This window comes from Balaenoptera borealis (assembly GCF_965194805.1).
Source record: "Balaenoptera borealis genome assembly, chromosome: 4".
Taxonomy (NCBI): domain Eukaryota; kingdom Metazoa; phylum Chordata; class Mammalia; order Artiodactyla; family Balaenopteridae; genus Balaenoptera; species Balaenoptera borealis.
Window position 1 is genome coordinate 76,961,214 of NC_138861.1, and position 19,450 is coordinate 76,980,663.

Sequence of the window (19,450 nt, forward strand, 5' to 3'; positions counted from 1 at the left end):
TACATCACTCTTTCTGGGTTAATAGGATTTAACCATCTGTTATCTCCAAAGAATAAAGGTTTACATGAAAGCCATACAAATTGCAAAGCACAAAAACTGCACTGAGCTGAAATCAAAAACAGAAAATGTTGGTTGTCCCCTATAAACTTTTTACATTCATCTTTTCCTCTTACTTTGTTCTAAGGGACATGAGGACACCACAGTGACCTGTTGCTTAGTTACCCACAGATATATTTCAGATCAGTATAAGGAAGAACTTTCTAAAAATTAGAGTTGTCCAAAAATCCAGTAGTTTGCCTTTAGGTCACTAAGCAACAGTGACCTGTTGCTTAGTTACCCACAGATATATTTCAGATCAATACAAGGAAGAACTTTCTAAAAATTAGAGTTGTCCCAAAATCCAGTAGTTTGCCTTTTAGGGCACTGAGTTCCCTGTCACTGAAGGTGATTGTTTTTTGGTATATTTAGTACCTGGTACATGTTTGCTGAATGAATGAGTGACAAAGAAGATTTGTGTTTCTCTAGCAGCATATGCCGCTCATCTGTAAAATAAAGACTATAATCACTGATCTCATAGGATCATTCTAAAGATTAAATGAGAAAATACATGGAAAGTACCCAGCATAGTATCTTGCACTTAGTGAACTGCTCATTAAATAGTAATAATCATTATGTTTTCTTTTATATTATATTCTAAAAGGAGAGAAGGGGTTCCTGGGATTCAGGTAGAGGGTAGACAAGATGACCTCCAAATTTGAGATTTGCAGTTTCTGTGCTTATCTCTCTATTCCTGTTCTCTTCACCCCTGCCCTTCTGTGTCTGCCTTTCTAGAAGAACTTCTCCCCCCTGTTCCAGGGGGCCATGCTCCTTGACATGGTAGATTGACAATACACTCCTAACAGTGGTTAGGTTCTGTCCCAATTAACCAGAGACTTTCTTTTTTTAGTATCACTAATATGTGACTTGAAATGTGTGGACTTAAATTCCACCATTATTTTCCAATGACTCTTAGTTGCTTCTTGTGTTTGATGCATTTGTCACAAGGACATAAAAGACTTCACCAACAGCAGAGTGGAAACTCTCCAAGAATTTTCTTTAATGGCCTCTTGGTGCAGAGCATGACAACAGCGCACATATGATGGTGAGGACTAAATATGTCATTGCTATTTGTTGAGATGATTTACATAACTTGCTTATGACTACTTCTGTCAGTCGCATGGCCTGTTTGAACAGTACGCTGTGTGTTTAGGCTTCTGCATACTCATGTTAATACATGAGTCATCCGGTGTTTTCAAACTCCTCATTAATTATTATCATTATGCTTGTATTATGTCTTCCACAGCACACATACAAACTCAGCTATTCTACCTGTAGTCTTTTTTCCCCTTTGGGACCCTAGCAAATTTGGTTTAACAGTCATCTCTGAAGACTTCTGTGTTCTAACTTAGCAATGGATTAAATGAAAATTATTAGGTTTTTATACCAGGGCAGAACTGCTATCCCTAAGTATGTAGCTATCTAAGTGGCTGCCACTCAGCATATTGTCCCTAAACCCTGAACCGTGCAGACAAGCGTCGGAGAGGATCCTGGGGAATGTGTACCCCATTCCTGGGGAATACCCCTGCAAATACAGAGACCCTGTATTCACTTCATATTGCTGCTGTAACGAATTAAACTTGGCATCTTAAAACAGCACAGACTTATTTTCTCACAGTTCTGGAGGCCAGGAGTTTGAAATCAGGGTGTTGGCAGAGCCTTGCTTCCTCTGGAAGCTCCAGGAAAGAATCCTTCTTTGCCTCTTCCAGCTTCTGGTGCCTCCAGGTGTTCCAGGCTTGTGGCTGCATCCCTCCGGTCTCTATCTCTGTCTTCACATCACCCTCTCCTCCGTATCTGTGTCTTTTCTTCTGTCTCCTAAAAAGACACTTGTCATTGGATTTAGGATAAATCAGATAATCCAGGATGATCTCATTTCAAGATCTTTAACTTAATTACATCATCAAAGATTTTTTCTAATAAAGTCACATTCACAAGTTCTGGGGGTTAGGATATGGGTATATCTTTTGGGGGGACATTCCTACACATAGGCCCCTCCCACTACTAATAGAGAAATTCCTTGTCCACTTAGAGGCTGAAATATTGTGCAGAATCCAGCAAGGAGAGTTAGAATTGGCAGACTTCACCACTACCATTATTTATTCCTATCTTCAAAGTACAATAGTTAAGTGTTTTATATTCTAAAGACCTACTGAATTTTTTTAGTCAATAGTGTAATTTATCTACAAAAGCAAATCAGTAAAGGTCATTTTAGGTTGCTTTGATAGACAAGTGGTATCCTGGTTAAGGAAGTGATTATTCCACTGAACCCTGAGCCCAAACCACAAGTTTTCACTTCCAGGAACCATGTTTTCAAAGGGACCTTAACAAACTAGAGGGCATCCTGGGTGGACCCTTTACCACTACCTGGACTACCCAGGAAGACAACTGGAAGAACCAGAAACAAAAAGACAAGAGAGAAACCACAATGCTGTCTTTAATTTGGGGGACTGTCATGTTTTGAGGGAATGAATGTGATCTATGTTACACTGAATGGCGGAACAAGAGCCAAAGGTCATACTAACAAGAGGGAAGCATACATTCAGCTGTTGGCAAACTGATGAGCTCCCCATCACTGGAGGTGTTTCAAACAGAAGCTGATAGGTCATCTGTCTGGGATGTTGTAAAGAGGATTCTTGCACTTGGTGAGAATCTAAGATCATTACCCAACTCAAAATCCTGTGACTTCTAAATAATTTTAAAATCTCAAATACAGATCATTATGTGGGAACATCAGACACCAGCGGGTGGATTCCTCTTCCTCTTCCTTGATTGAGGAATTTGCTCAGGTTCTTCCTCCCACCTGGATTTCTTCCCACTTGCCCAAATCCCATTTATCTTTCATGATCCTCTCTGAGGACCATCTGTTCCATGAACTTTCCTTGACTGTTCTGGGCCAGACTACACTGCTCTCTTACTCCTTTCCCTCCATGCTTGTGTCCCTGGCTCCTGTTTTGGAGGACCATACTCATTGTGGATTCTCTTGCAGTGTTTTAACTTTTTTTTTTTTCTATATGTAAGCTCCATTTTCATAATAGACTTAAACTCATTGAGGATGAAATTGAATTGCTATGGGAACTCCCACAGAAATGCAGACAAATGTCAGGCAGGTAATAGATGATACGTGAACACCTGTAGAATTGAAACAGTAGAAAAATGTTGAGAATTCAAATACCTTCCTCCACCTTGTCCTTCCTTCCTTAAAACTTGGTTGTCTGTTAAAAAAGAACGATAAACGTTTCCTGAGTATGTTTTTCAGCCTTGAGTGGAAGAAGGCCAGCCTGCTTCTTTACCATGCTTCTCCTCTGACATCAGCACTGCCCAGGACCCTATGGCAACTAGCTGCATGAACAGAGCCCTTGGTCAATGCAAAACACTCTACTTTCATTTTTGTTATTGGCAGGGGGTCTGTTCCATTTCAGCGTGTTGGTAGACCAGAAACTGGAAGGATATCTCTTCTGGGCCAGAGTTCTCAAAAACAAACCCAAGTTTTAAAGGTGTGCCATGACACCCCAGGGGAAAGACAGTAAAATCTGTCAAGAGAGGCAAAGCTCCTCGGGCTTGTGAAAGTCCATCACTGACTTCTAAAACTTGCATCTATTTGGTTTGCCACCCGGGGCTCTTCTCACTTAACACTTCCCTTGTTTTTCCCACTTTCTGAACATCTATGTTCTCAGTTATTGACTCCAGATATATTACATTGTCTCCTTTTAGTTCAGTTCTTTCATTTCCTGACCACATTTCAACTTCTTTAAAGACCATTTATATATATTTTTTCTGTCTTTTCTAGTGTTGGCAACACTATGCAGACTTGTGTCATTCACAGACTGCGTTAATGAATTGCTTACTCTCTCGGAGACCATTGATTTAGATATTAAGTAGCAGCAGAGCTAACCTAGACCTTTGCAGCAGCCCATACGCACCTGCCCTCCCTCTGTTCCCTCTGTCTGTCCTCTGCAATGCAAATGGCGCCCCTGCCTTCCCAGCCTCCACTTCCAACCTAGGCTCTTGGTTCAAAGACAGTTTTTATCCCATGTTTGACTACTTTTATTCAGGTCACTAAAGCACTAATTTCTCCCTGTTATATATGTGTCTATAAGCTAAGGAATAGCCCACAGAGCATTTCTTCATCCTCTTATACACCTTAGTTCACAGTTGGTATTTATAAAATAATTGATGGCACTTTGATACCTCCAAGTCTCACATAATTTATCTATAATTTAACTGTAAATTTACTTTGTTTAATAGAGGAAGATAGAGTTTGCCCTAACTTTGGCAATTACTTTCCCCCAATAATCTAATTTAGGAGTTGAAGCCAGAGCTATAGCAGTGGTTAGACGAACATGCCTGCTAGATAATCATTTTAGAAAGAGAAACGAGGCCGCTGGTGTGAAGAATTTATTGGCACTAGTCCACCTTATTCCCCTGTGGGTGTATTTCTTTTTTTTTTTTATTTAAATTTTATTTATTTATTTTTGGCTGTGTTGGGTCTTCGTTTCTGCGCGAGGGCTTTCTCTAGTTGCGGCAAGCGGGGGCCACTCCTCATCGCGGTGCGCGGGCCTCTCACTGTCGCGGCCTCTCTTGTTGCGGAGCACAGGCTCCAGACGTGCAGGCTCAGTAGTTGTGGCTCACGGGCCCAGTTCCTCCGCGGCATGTGGGATCTTCCCAGACCAGGGCTCGAACCCGTGTCCCCTGCACTGGCAGGCAGATTCTCAGCCACTGCGCCACCAGGGAAGCCCTGTGGGTGTATTTCTGGTCTTCGTGGTTCCAGATGGTGTTCCTGACTGTAACTGTGATCTCTGCACTGAGGTGTGGCCTTAGTGACCAGTTTGAAACCAACTCTGCAGCCTTTCTGCCCTGCGGAGCTTCATCCAAATTTTAAAGTATCATCAACAACAGGAAACCCTTAAGCTCAGTTTTGTTTTAATGGCTAATTCATCTTGGATTTAAAAAAAATTTTTTAATTGAAGTATAGTTGATTTACAATATCGTGTTAGTTTCAGGTGTACAGCACAGCGATTCAGTAATATATATATTCTTCTTCAGATTCTCTTCCCTTATAGGTTATTAGAAAATATTAAATATAGTTCCCTGTGCTATACAGTAGATCCTTGTTGGTTATCTATTTTATATATAGTAGTGTGTATATGTTAATCCCAACCTCCTAGTTTATCCCTCCCCCCAACCCCACAAGCTTAGTTTCTTGAAGGGAAAGACTAAGGGATTCTTAGTCTTTATGTGTTTGAGACACACTGTAAAACATTAAGGTTGGTTGAAGGGATTCAAAGATTTTGAACATTAAATAAGTCAGCAAAAATTATGAAGCACACTTAGTACAGTAGGGCAGAGTCTCATGCTGCTTGTATGGCCACAGTCCACAGCGTGTCCTTGCTCTAGAGAGCGGTTTCTATCACTTGACTGGGCTCTCTTATACACTCACAGAACAAAGCTCTTTCAGGATCCAATAGTTCTGTGATCATTTTGGGGACCTGGCTGTAGGTTACACTTTCTTCCTCTCATTTGAAGCCGGTTCTTCCTCTTGCCTCATGAGCCCTTCAGCAAACGGCTCACCTGGTGCCTCTATCAAGTATAACAATCAGTTAGAGCAGTCAATTTAGACCTTGGTTAAAATTTAGTGGCACACCTGTGACAAGGTTGTAATTCTCCACTTTTGCCATTGCACCTGGCTGGGAACCAGGGTGGGTGCAAGGAAAAGATTGAGGCCCACAGGAGGTGTTGGAAGCAGATCTGGGTCCTAACCACAGCCTCAACACCCTACTCTCTCTACCTGAGTCTCTAAAAATAACAGTGACAGGGCCATGAGTAGATGAGGCAAATGGGGCACTCACCTTAGGGTGCAAATTTTAAGGGGGCACCAAAAAAAACACTTAGTAATCACTGTAAGTAGTATTTTAATGTATTATTTTTTAAAACCAAAATTAATGCAAAATAAATCCATGGTGATCAAAATTTAAATAAAGACAAGGATTGGTAGCTCAAGTTATCTAAAAGTTATTTAAGATGATCACTTAGTCAAAAGAAATTGTCAAACATGGCAATTTCCTCAACTGAAAATCAGACAGGTAAAGAGGTAGATTTTGAAAATAGTATTGATGGGCTTGCTTCCTTTAAAGCCAGGGAAATGAAACTATGGGAAACAAATTTTGGTTTTAGTATAAGTAAAATATTTAAACTTAAAATAATGTTGTACATTTAATGTACATATTTTTCATGTTTCCCACATTTTTTCAACTGTCTTAATGATCTGGGGAAAAATTAACCATTAAAAAAATACACAAAAACATGTATATCAGTACTCATGTTTCCTTTTGCCTTAGGCTGCAACACGGACCACATAGTGCGGATAGGATAAAAGTATCTGTTATTTAGGAATGTCTTCAGTGGATTTTTTCTGACACTGTTTGTCATAGGCTAAATAGGAATTTTCCAGAAAGCTTTCTGACAGATAAGGGGAGAACGCTAATGGTCCAAGGTGCCTGACTAATAAGGCTCCTCACACACTTTCCTTCTCAAAGAGCATCTGGAGCTTCAGGATTTCTAGTTTATCCCATCGCCCACCCCTCCGTCAGCGGCCCTTGGCCTGCCACTATTTTAATTTTTTCATTTATTAGTGAATTTCAGTGAAAGCTCATCAGTGTTTATCCTCTGGATAGGAAAAATTATCTCTGATTTACCATTTGTTTAAATGATTTCCATTTCTTTTGTGTTACATATGTCAGGATATTTTAGAACAACAAGAGTTGTCAAAATAAAGGAATGCTTACAAACAAATGGGAGAGCCCCAAATTCCCCAAATACCATCCGTTCTTCAGATCAGATTATACGTTGAGAATTCTAATACTGGAACTGTTTAGCCATTAAGAACTTTATTCTGTTTATATAAATCTAACTAATGCCACTAAATATCTTTGCATTTTCTAAACTGTTCCTAGCCCTTACTTTTGCTTTTAAAAGTATCTACTTCTCTACTTTATTACCCTTAATTTTTTTTTTCCCTCTGTGGCCAAGAATTGCTAATAGATTCGTTCAGGCCTCAGGGCAGTGTCCTGTACTCAGCCCCGGCAGGACTGCAGTAACAGCCAAGGCGTGTATTGCCACCAAGAAAGCAGATGCAGTCTTTGGCTGTGGGAGCAGTTGGTTATTCCCGCTTCATTCTGTCCTGGATGCTATCCATATATTGTAGGAAGGACACTGTTAAGTTGGGAGCTTGCAGAAGAGTGTGGTCAGCCTCTTGGAGTCTGAAGGAAACCTGAAGGAATGTCAGATGCACCTAAGGCTACTGAACCTTAGGGGGAGGACTTGGGGGCTGTCTTCATATAATTGAGGGATTTAAGGAATTAGACATATTCTAAATGGCACCCATGAGGGGGTGGGTGAGTTCCAGGGAGGCAAATTTTGGGTCAATATATGGACTTCCCCTCCCTAGGAGATTAGAGCTAGCCAAAGGCAGAATGATCTATTTTATAAAGTAATTAAGGCCTATTTCATCTAAGGACCATCTCTCAAGGCTCCCTTTCAACCCAAAAAGTTTCTGGCTACCATGATTCATGTTTGTCAAGGGTAAAGTACCAATGCAGGACACACTGCCATTTGACTACAAGGATACATTCTTCTTAATATTATGAGGTCCCATTACTATTGTTTGAATAGTGCATGGGACTCATGCAACTATTCAAGACATGCTTTAGAGTCATGTCTTGACCTTTCAGTAGAAGGAAAATGTGAAATTGTCAGTGCAGCATGCCAGATGACATGTTTATCCAGCACCTTTCCAAAGTGGAGTATATGGATTATTCTGACTACATCAGATAACCATTTTCTATAAAGCCAGTGTGCATTTAAAGGAAACTTAGTGGGGGCAATAGCCACCAGGGGCCCCATTGTTCTGGTAGGTTATCTCATACGAAATTTTTTCTACTTCCAAATAGGCTATATCCCAAAGGCTGTTCTTTTGTGTGTGTGCTTTTTTATCATCCAGTTTTATTGAGATATAATTGACATACAGTACCGTATAAAGTATACAGCATTATAATTTGACATACATACATCATGAAATGATCACCACAGTAAGTTTACTGAGCATCCATCATCTCATATAGATATAAAATAAAGGAAAAAATTGTTTTCCTTGTGATGAGAATTCTTAGGATTTACTCTCTTTAATACATAACGTATGGCAGTGTTGACTTTATTAATCATGTTGTACATTACATCCCTAGTGCTTATTTATCCTATAACTGGAAATTTGTATCTTTTGACCACCTTGACCCATCCCCCCTTCCCCCCACTCTGGTAACCACAAATCTGATCTCTTTTTCTCTGAGTTTGTTTGTTTGTTGAAGTATGATTGACCTACAGCACCATGTTAGTTCCTGGTACATTGCATAGTGACTTGATATTTCTAGACATTACAAGATGATCACCACGATAATCTAGTTATGATACGTCACCATATGAAGATACTACCCATTATTATTGACTGTATTATTTCACCCCCTGACTCCTTCATTTTGTAGCTGGAAGTTTATACCTCTTAATCTCCCTCCTAAAGCCTGTTCTTAAGGATATTAAGTCTTCAGTCTATTGAATTTTCCAGTGCAGGCGACAGTGTACCTATGACCTCTAACGACCCTCTTGGCTGCGGATGGTGCTGATTCACGTTTGCTATGAAATGTATCTTTGTTGACAAGCCACAGACGTTTAGAATTTGAAAGTTAGGTAGAAAAAGTTCTGGACAGATTTCAGGCAAGATAAACCAGCGGGAAAGGAAGCAGGGATGAAGGACAAACAGAAATGGAGATTTTGTTATTTTTCCTGGCACTTCCTGGCGTGACATTGGTGGACTACACATCTCTATAAAAGTCCCCTCGGGTGTCTCTTCCACCCCACATAAGAGGAGAAGGAGGAAAAATGGTTCCCAAGTCACAAGAGCATTGTATCAAGGCAGAATAAGAGTTCCATCCCAAACCACACACCCAAGGAGGCAATCTACTTCCTGCTCTTTCTCACTCCAAACTGCAAAAAAGCCACCCTGCAGCTCTCTTGCCTTACCCCAGCCAGGATCAGAGTGCTGACAGCTGACACATTGACTGATGTGGGTGGATAGGCCATCTCACTTTTAGGGGAGAAAATAGTTTACCTTTTAAGCCTTAATCATTTTTGATAATTTCTTCTCAATTCATCAGCAAGGCACATATATGTCTAAAAACATGATACATCATACATGCTTATAAGATGTAAACTGGAAATAAGAAACGTTAGGTAAATGATATGAATCATATTTTTTTTAAAGTCTACCTAGTTCTTTCTTTAGAGCCCAAACTGTTTTGTCAGCCAGTTCTCTTTTAATCTGTGTCTATTCGTATAGGCTTTATTTAGTCTAAAGCGAAGTTGAAAAATATATACAGCAGTGTTTACATTAATATTATGTGAAGAATCTGATTTTCTCATAGGGACAATTGCCAGGGAATTCAAATTGGTCTCAGAGAAAAAAGAAAGAAGACAAAAACAAATTAGCGTTGGAGCTAAAACCTGCCGTTTTTGCTTGCCCCAACTCACTCATCCTGTGTCAGGCATTTTAACACTCAGTAAAGTCAAAGAATCTCTTTATTCAGAGATCTTGGGAAAACCCATCTGCAATGTGGCCTAAAGAGATTTTTAACTTTCTAATTTCCTGGGGCTCTTTTATTTAGTTAGTTACATTTTGGGATTCTGACTGGTCATAATCAAAAAAGATGCTGGGAGAAAAGTGGCAAAATGGTGAAGAGCAGTAAGGAGTCAGTGCAACTCACAAGTTACTTACCTACTGCACCTCAGTTTCCTCATCTGTTAAATTAAAAACAAAACAAAATCCCTGGGGATTTGTAAGGATTAAATAACATAATATATATAAGGCCCCAGCATAGCGCCTGGCACATGGTGCCTGGCATACTCAAAAAGCTGTTATAAAGAAAAAAAAAAAAAAAGATTTTCCCAAAAGCCAACACCACCCCAAAATAAAACACCTCCACTTTATCAGCACAGATACATAGAACTCTATTTCTGAAAGGGATTTCACAGTATCTAGTCTGATGGTTTGCTTTTTTTTTTTTTTTTTTTTTTTTTACTTAAGCCACGGTCCTTTGAACCAAATATTATGAGGACTCTAACGTGTGAAATAAAAGTGGAGCTGGGTCTGGGTGGAGTGGAAAAGTGGACACAGCCCACCATCCCCCCTTTCCTTCCCTTCCCTGGAAGACCCTGAGGCAACTGACACACCTTTCAGAGCAGCGTGAAAACCAAAAATCTGGTCCAACTCCACCTTTTCACCAACAAGGGAATGGCCTAGAAATGTGGCGTTGTTTTTCCACTGGTCCAACCAGAGCTATCACCTGCATTCCTATCAGTCTCCCGTAGCGCACAACAAGAAAGAACACGTGGGAGTATTTGACCCAACTCTTACAGGTCTAAAGATCTAGAGCTTTAGTTCAAAATATGTGAACTTCTTTTCCTATAGCAGATGATAACCTTTGGGTGGCCCATTTCCATTTTCATGTTTATTTTTCAACTGTTTTTCATGCCACTTAAAACATTTCCTGTGGGGTTCCAGTACCTTCTATCAGCCTTGAGGACAAAGAGAAGCTGTGTAGCTTTCCATGAAATTTGACTAGAAACAACTTCACCCCCTCCTGCACCCTCTACCTTAGCTGCCTGTGATCTCTCTTAATGCTAAATAAAATGCTATGATTTCTAAATGTTTCACATTCAGGGTACTTTACTTCCACCTCTTGACCAGAGCGTTCTTCAAGCCATATTACTGCAGTACAGAAATGTAAACACGAAGCTGACTCAGTGAAAGTTTGAAGTCAATGTATTTTCTTTTTGAGATAAAGGCTATGTTTGTACAAACAACCTCGGACTTGATTTGGAAAAGAAAAAACTTCAAGGCAGTTTATGACAGCTGTGCTGTTTCCAAACGTGGCTAGTTTCCTGTTAGGTTATTCATGTGTCCTTATGTTCCTGTGGAAAGCTTCAAGTTATTTTATTTACTTTCAGAAAAGAAGAAAGTTGAGTTGGGGGCTGGGGTATTGCAGGATTCTTTGTTGTCATGAGCGTTGACCCAGAGTCCCCTAGCGCTGACCTCTGTGTGCACTGCTTACCCGGGCTTCTCATTACTGTGTTCATGTCCACCTCCTCCAGACTGGGGACTCCATGAGGGCAGGCATGTCCTTTAAAGCTCTCTTGAAAGTCTCCCCCATAGCCAACTCATTACCTAGCTCAAGGTTGGCGCTCAAAAAATGTTTTTTGAAAACAGAGATGTTTATGATTATCATTGTTACTCATCTCACATTACTGCAGCCCATTAATAAAAATGACTGAAGGCCAAAAAATAGGTTTATTGACTGATCGGGAGACTTCCTAGATGTTAATCAGACATGTTGAAAACTCCATTTTAAACTCTGATACTAAAGGAAAATACATAGTGTGATAGTATTCTGCTAGTTTGAAAAAATATATATATAATTGAATGAAAGAGAACTATGAGAACAAAGCAAAAAGACCCCTTAGAGGAACTCTAGCTTTCAGTTTCCAGGCCAATTGAGCTAGACTGGAGACAGAAGGACTTCAGTAACAAATACATGTAAGAATAGTTAATATTTATTGGGCACCTACTATATTCCAGGCATAATTCTAAGAGCTTTATGCCTCATATCTCATTTAATCCTCACAACAACCCTCTGAGGTAGGCTGTTATTATCCCCACTTTACAGACATGGAAACAGAGGCTTAAATCATTGGCGCACAGTGGTGGTGGGATTGGCCCAGGCGGTGTGGCTCCAGAACCCACTTTACCACTACATGACTGAGTAAATGAAACGCATACAGAAGAAAACAATGCTTTCGTCATCGTAAAAATACAACTGCCCCAGGAGCTCTCATTTCTTCTCAGATGATTTAGCTGAAGACCCTGAGGTCCTATATTTTCTGAGTTTTGGAGAACGGTAGGGAAGACAGATACGAGAAAGCCATCAGAGCGTTAACTGTTTTTCTTCTCGTCCTGCTCTGACACAGAATTTTATAAATCACTGGGCTATTTTATTAACAAATTACATTTCAGAGGGTGTATTTCTGGGCATTTCCCAGATCTTACCCCAGTAATTTTCACTACACCAACATGAGGACGTTAAAGGGAAATATTATTCCTGCTGGGATAGGTGGTTAAACTGAGGCATAAGGAGGCAAGGCTGCTGGCCCCAGGTCATGTCAGTCACCTGAGTGGGCACTCAGCCCTGGCCCTCTGAGTCACGGCCCGGTTCTGTCCACTGGCAGCGCCGCCTTGCACCCCATAACCAAGCTGAGCAGTCTTGTTTTCTTTTAGGCTTGTGGATGGCTCCTAGAAGATCTTGATTCTCTCCGGAGGATACATCGTTTATCTGGGTCGGTTTCCTGTCACACTGCCCTGTCCCCACCCAGTCAACCATGAACCAGCTGGACCCTGCTGAGGACCCAGGTGCCAGCCCTGCCCTGCTGTGTGTGGTGTGCGGCCAAGCCCACGCCCCTGAGGAAAACCACTTCTACACCTACACGGAAGAAGTGGACGATGACCTCATTTGCCACATCTGCCTGCAAGCTCTGCTGGACCCTCTGGACACTCCGTGCGGACACACCTACTGCACACTCTGCCTCACCAACTTCCTGGTGGAGAAGGACTTCTGCCCTGTGGATCGCAAGCCTGTGATCCTGCAGCACTGCAAGAAATCAAGCATCCTGGTCAACAAGCTCCTCAACAAGCTGCTGGTGACCTGCCCGTTCACAGAGCACTGCGCGCAGGTGCTGCAGCGCTGCGACCTTGACCATCACTTTCAAATGAGGTAGGGAGGGGCTTCTCCCCGGCCAATCCTGTGAAGCCCCGCCCTCAGGGCGGCCGCTGGAAGGGTGGGGTGTTCCAGGGCCCGGCTGCTTCCCGAGATGCCTATTTCTCTGGCTTCTGCTTTGCAATTAATGGAAGGAGTCATTCAAAATAAGAAAGGTCTTAGGTATTAATGGCTGTGGTTTAGGGTGAGGAAACAGTATGTGGTAGAGTTGTGGGGTGTGAGTTGCGTGTGTGTGTTTATAGGACTGGGGTTTTTTGTTAAAATATACGTCACATAAAATTTACCATTTTCAGTCTACAGTTCAGTGACATTAAGTACATTCATATAGTTGTGCATCCACCACTACCATCCATCCATCTCCAGAACTTTTTTCATCTTCTAGAACTAAAACTTCATACCCATTAAAAAAAAAAACAAACACACACACACAAAAAAAACTCCCATTCCCTCCTCTCCAGCCGCTAGCAATCGCCATTCTACAATAGTTTCTGTCTCCATGAATTTCACTGCTCTAGGAACCTCATATAAGAAGCATCATTCAATGCTTGTACTTTTGTGACTGGCTTAGTTCATCTGTGTCCATTTGAAATGTGAAAGATACTGGAAAATCTGATGAGCAGCTTTCTCTGAGGCTCCTGGTCCCCAAAAAGATTTCCTGGAGGGCATTGCTTATCTTTTTTGTTGTTATTAAATTTATTTATATTATTTATTTATTTATTTATTTATTTTTGGCTGTACTGGGTCTTCACTGCTGTGTGCGGGCTTTCTCTAGTTGTGGTGAGCAGGGGCTACTCTTTTTTTTTTTTTGAATTTTCTTTTATTTATTTTTTTATACAGCAGGTTCTTATAAGTCATCCATTTTATACACATCAGGGTACACATGTCAATCCCAATCTCCCAATTCATCCCACCACCACCACCACCCCTGCTGCTTTCCCCCCCTTCGTGTCCATACATTTGTTCTCTACATCTGTGTCTCAATTTCTGCCCTGCAAACGGGTTCATCTGTACCATTTTTCTAGGTTCCACATATATGCGTTAATATGCGATATTTGTTTTTCTCTTTCTGACTTACTTCACTCTGTATGACAGTCTCTAGATTCATCCACGTCTCTACAAATGACCCAATTTCGTTCCTTTTAATGGCTGAGTAGTATTCCATTGTATATACGTACCACTTCTTCTTTATCCATTCGTCTGTCGATGGGCATTTAGGTTGCTTCCATGACCTGGCTATTGTAAATAGTGCTTCAATGAACATTGGGGTGCATGTGTCTTTTGGAAATACGGTTTTCTCTGGGTATATGCCCAGTAGTGGGATTGCTGGGTCATATGGTAATTCTATTTTTAGTTTTTTAAGGAACCTCCATACTGTTCTCCATAGTGGCTGTATCAATTTACATTCCCACCAACAGTGCAAGAGGGTTCCCTTTTCTCCACACCCTCTCCAGCATTTGTTGTTTGTAGATTTTCTGATGATGCCCATTCTAACTGGTATGAGGTGATACCTCATTATAGCTTTGATTTGCATTTCTCCAATAACTAGTGACGTTGAGCAGCTTTTCATGTGCTTCTTGACTATCTGTATGTCTTCTTTGGAAAAGTGTCTATTTAGGTCTTCTGTCCATTTTGTGATTGGGTTGTTTGTTTCTTTAATATTGAGCTGCATGAGCTGTTTATATATTTTGGAGATTAATCCTTTGTCCATTGATTCATTTGCAAATATTTTCTCCCATTCTGAGGGTTGTCTTTTGGTCTCATTTATGGTTTCCTTTGCTGTGCAAAAGCTTTTAAGTTTCATTAGGTCCCATTTGTTTATTTTTGTTTTTATTTCCATTACTGTAGGAGGTGGGTCAAAAAAGATCTTGCTGTGATTTATGTCAAAGAGTGTTCTTCCTATGTTTTCCTCTAAGAGTTTTATAGTATCTGGTCTTACATTTAAGTCTTTAATCCATTTTGAGTTTATTTTTGTGTATGGTGTTAGGAAGTGTTCTAATTTCAGTCTTTTACATGTATCTGTCCAGTTTTCCCAGCACCACTTATTGAAGAGACTGTCTTTTCTCCATTGTATATCCTTGCCTCCTTTGTCATAGATTAGTTGACCATATGTGTGTGGGTTTATCTCTAGGCTTTCTATCCTGTTCCATTGATCTATATTTCTGTTTTTGTGCCAGTACCATATTGTCTTGATTACTCTGGCTTTGTAGTATAGTCTGAAGTCAGGGAGTCTGATTCCTCCTGCTCCTTTTTTTTCCCTCAAGACTGCTTTGGCTATTTGGGGTCTTTTGTGTCTCCATACAAATTTAAAGATTTTTTGTTCTAGTTCTGTAAAAAATGGCATTGGTAATTTGATAGGGATTGCATTGAATCTGTAGATTGCTTTGGGTAGTATAGTCATTTTCACAATATTGATTCTTCCAATCCAAGAGCATGCTATATCTTTCCATCTGCTGGTATCATCTTTAATTTCTTTCAACAGTGTCTTATAGTTTTCTGCATACAGGTCTTTTGTCTCCCTAGGTAGGTTTATTCCTAGGTATTTTATTCTTTTTGCTGCAATGGTAAATGGGAGTGTTTCCTTAATTTCTCTTTCAGATTTTTCATCATTACTGTATAGGAATGCAAGAGATTTCTGTGCATTAATTTTGTATCCTGCAACTTTACCAAATTCATTGATTAGCTCTAGTAGTTTTCTGGTGGCATCTTTAGGATTCTCTATGTATAGTATCATGTCATCTGCAAACAGTGACAGTTTTACTTCTTCTTTTCCAATTTGTATTCCTTTTATTTCTCTTTCTTCTCTGATTGCCATGGCTAGGACTTCCAAAACTATGTTGAATAATAGTGGCGAGAGTGGACATCCTTGTCTTGTTCCTGATCTTAGAGGAAATGCTTTCAGGTTGTCACCATTGAGAATGATGTTTGCTGTGGGTTTGTCATATATGGCCTTTATTATGTTGAGGTATGTTCCCTCTATGCCCACCTTCTGGAGAGTTTTTATCATAAATTGGTGTTGAATTTTGTCAAAAGCTTTTTCTGCATCTATTGAGTTGAACATATGGTTTTTATTCTTCAATTTGTTACTATGGTGTATCACATTGATTGATTTGTGTATATTGAAGAATCCTTGCATCCCTGGGATAAATCCCACTTGATCATGGTGTATGACCATTTTAATGCGTTGTTGGATTCTGTTTGCTAGTATTTTGTTGAGGATTTTTGCATCTATGTTCATCAGTGATATTGGTCTGTAATTTTCTTTTTTTGTAGTATCTTCGTCTGATTTTGGTATCAGGCTGATGGTGGCCTCATAGGATGAGTTTCGGAGTGTTCCTTCCTCTGCATTTTTTTGGAAGAGTTTGAGAAGGATATGTGTTAGCTCTTCTCTAAATGTTTGATAGAATTCGCCTGTGAAGCCATCTGGTCCTGGACTTTTGTTTGTTGGAAGATTTTTAATCACAGTTTCAATTTCATTACTTGTGATTGGTCTGTTCATATTTTCTATTTCTTCCTGGTTCAGTCTTGGAAGGTTATACCCTTCGAAGAATTTGTCCATTTCTTCCAGGTTGTCCATTTTATAGGCATAGAGTTGCTTCTAGTAGTCTCTTAGGATGCTTTGTATTTCTGCTGTGTCTATTGCAACTTCTCCTTTTTCATTTCTAATTTTATTGATTTGAGTCCTCTCCCTCTTTTTCTTGATGAGTTTGGCTAATGGTTTATCAATTTTGTTTATCTTCTCAAAGAACCAGCTTTTAGTTTTATTGATCTTTGCTATTGTTTTCTTTGTTTCTATTTCATTTATTTCTGCTCTGATCCTTATGATTTCTTTGCTTCTGCTAACTTTGGGTTTTGTTTGTTCTTCTTTCTCTAGTTCCTTTAGGTGTAAGGTTAGATTGTTTATTGGAGATTTTTCTTGTTTCTTGAGGTAGGCTTGTATAGCTATAAAGTTCCCTCTTAGAAATGCTTTTGCTGCATCCCATAGATTTTGGATCGTCGTCTTTTCATTATCATTTGTCTCTAGGTATTTTTTGATTTCCTCTTTGATTTCTTCAGTGATCTCTTGGTTATTTAGTAATGTATTGTTTAGCCTCCATGTGTTTGTGTTTTTTACGTTTTTTCCCTGTAATTGATTTCTAATCTTATAGCGTTGTGGTCAGAAAAGATGCTTGACATGATTTCAGTTTTCTTAAGTTTACTGAGGCTTGATTTGTGACCCAAGATGTGATCTATCCTGGAGAATGTTCCGTGCACACTTGAGAAGAAAGTGTAATCTGCTGTTTTTGGATGGAATGTCCTATAAATATCAATGAAATCTATCTGGTCTATTGTGTCATTTAAAGCTTCTGTTTCCTTATTAATTTTCTGTATGGATGATCTGTCCATTGGTGTAAGTGAGGTGTTAAAGTCCCCCAGTATTATTGTGTTGCTGTCAATTTCCTCTTTTATAGCTGTTAGCATTTGCCTTATGTATTGAGGTGCTCCTATGTTGGGTGCATATATATTTATAATTGTTATATCTTCTTCTTGGATTGATCCCTTGATCATTATGCAGTGTCTTTCTTTGTCTCTTGTAACATTCTTTATTTTAAAGTCCATTTTATCTGATATGAGTATTGCTACTCCAGCTTTCTTTTGATTTCCATTTGCATGGAATATCTTTTTCCATCCCCTCACTTTCAGTCTGAATGTGTCCCTCGGTCTGAAGTGGGTCTCTTGTAGGCAGCATATATATGGGTCTTGTTTTTGTATCCATTCAGCGAGCCTGTGTTGTTTGTTTGGAGCATTTAATCCATTCACATTTAAGGTAAGTATCGATATGTATGTTCCTATTACCCTTTTCTTAATTGTTTTGGGTTTGTTTTTGTAGGTCCTTTTCTTCTCTTGTGTTTCCCACTTAGAGAAGTTCCTTTAGCATTTGTTGTAGAGCTGGTTTGCTTGTGCTGAATTCTCTTAGCTTGCCTGTAAAGCTTTTGATTTCTCCATCGAATTTGAATGAGATCCTTGCCAGGTAGAGTAATCTTGGTTGTAGGTTCTTTCCTTTCATCACTTTAAGTGTATCATGCCACTCCCTTCTGGCTTGTAGAGTTTCTGCTGAGAAATCAGCTGTTAACCTTATGGGAGTTCCCTTGTATGTTATTTGTCGTTTTTCCCTTGCTGCTTTCAATAATTTTTCTCTGTCTTTAATTTTTGCCAGTTTGATTACTATGTGTCTCGGCGTGTTTCTCCTTGGGTTTATCCTGTATGGGACTCTCTGCACTTCCTGGACTTGGGTGGCTATTTCCTTTCCCATGTTAGGGAAGTTTTCGACTATAATCTCTTCAAATATTTTCTCGGGTCCTTTCTCTCTCTCTTCTCCTTCTGGGACCCCTATAATGCAAATATTGTTGGGTTTCATGTTGTCCCAGAGGTCTCTTAGGTTGTTTTCATTTCTTTTCATTCTTTTTTCTTTATTCTGTTCTGCAGCAGTGAATTCCACCATTCTGTCTTCCTGGTCAGTTATCCTTTCTTCTGCCTCAGTTATTCTCCTATTGATTCCTTCTAGTGTATTTTTCATTTCAGTTATTGTGTTGTTCATCTCTGTTTGTTCTTTAATTCTTCTAGATCTTTGTTAAACATTTCTTGCATCTTCTCGATCTTTACCTCCATTATTTTTCCGAAGTCCTGGATCATCTTCACTATCATTATTCTGAATTCTTTTTCTGGAAGGTTTCCTATCTCCACTTCATTTAGTTGTTTATCTGGGGTTTTATCTTGTTCCTTCATCTGGTACATAGCCCTCTGCCTTTTCATCTTGTCTGTCTTTCTGTGAATGTGATTTTGTGCCACAGGCTGCAGGATTGTAGTTCTTCTTGCTTCTGCTGTCTCTCCCCGAGTGGGGGCTACTCTTCATTGCAGTGTGCGGGCTTCTTATTGAAGTGGCTTCTCTTGCTGCAGAACACGGGCTGTAGGCATGCAGCCTTCAGTAGTTGTGGCACATGGGTCAGTAGTTGTGGCTCGTGTGCTCTAGACCGCAGGCTCAGTAGTTGTGGTGCATGGGCATAGTTGCTCCGCGGCATGTGGGATCTTCCTGGACCAGGGCTCGAACCCGTGTCACCTGCATTGGCAGGCGGATTCTTAACCACTGCACCACCAGGGAAGTCTGCTTATTTTTTATGTAAGGAAAAAATGTCTCCCACTTTGGCCCATGATTATTAGAATTTTCTCTGTATGAGAATTGGCAACATCCAACTCTCCTTTGAGGAGATGTGAGGTATTTTCAACTAAGTTTTTAAAAGGAGAAATTTAGAAACCTTTTGTCCTTCAAGTGATTTGTTCTGCAAATTTTTCAGCCAAGGTACACACACTGGTGGTAGAACACTGGTCTGACCGCTCCTGCTGGTGGCCAACATCACCCACTCTACCTGTTCGCCTCTTACTTCGTCCACTCAAATTGTCATGGTCCTGAATGTTCCTCGTGTGGATGGCCCAGGGGCACCCCTGGG

The 19,450-nt window shown here is 40.1% G+C and overlaps 1 protein-coding gene across 6 annotated transcripts in view; it reads left to right on the plus strand.

The window, feature by feature from the left end:
• The window catches only part of LNX1 (ligand of numb-protein X 1), a 220,182-nt gene that overhangs the window by 75,085 nt on the left and 125,647 nt on the right, over positions 1-19,450 (plus strand). For 5 of the 6 annotated variants that reach the window (XM_082390554.1, XM_082390553.1, XM_082390555.1 and 2 more), the window contains exon 2: positions 12,473-12,965. The exons of the other annotated variant lie outside the window; for it this stretch is intronic. In XM_082390554.1, coding sequence (XP_082246680.1) covers positions 12,574-12,965 — 392 coding nt within the window. In that variant the 5' untranslated portion in view covers positions 12,473-12,573. The remainder of the gene's footprint in view (positions 1-12,472; positions 12,966-19,450) is intronic. 6 annotated transcript variants of the gene reach the window in all.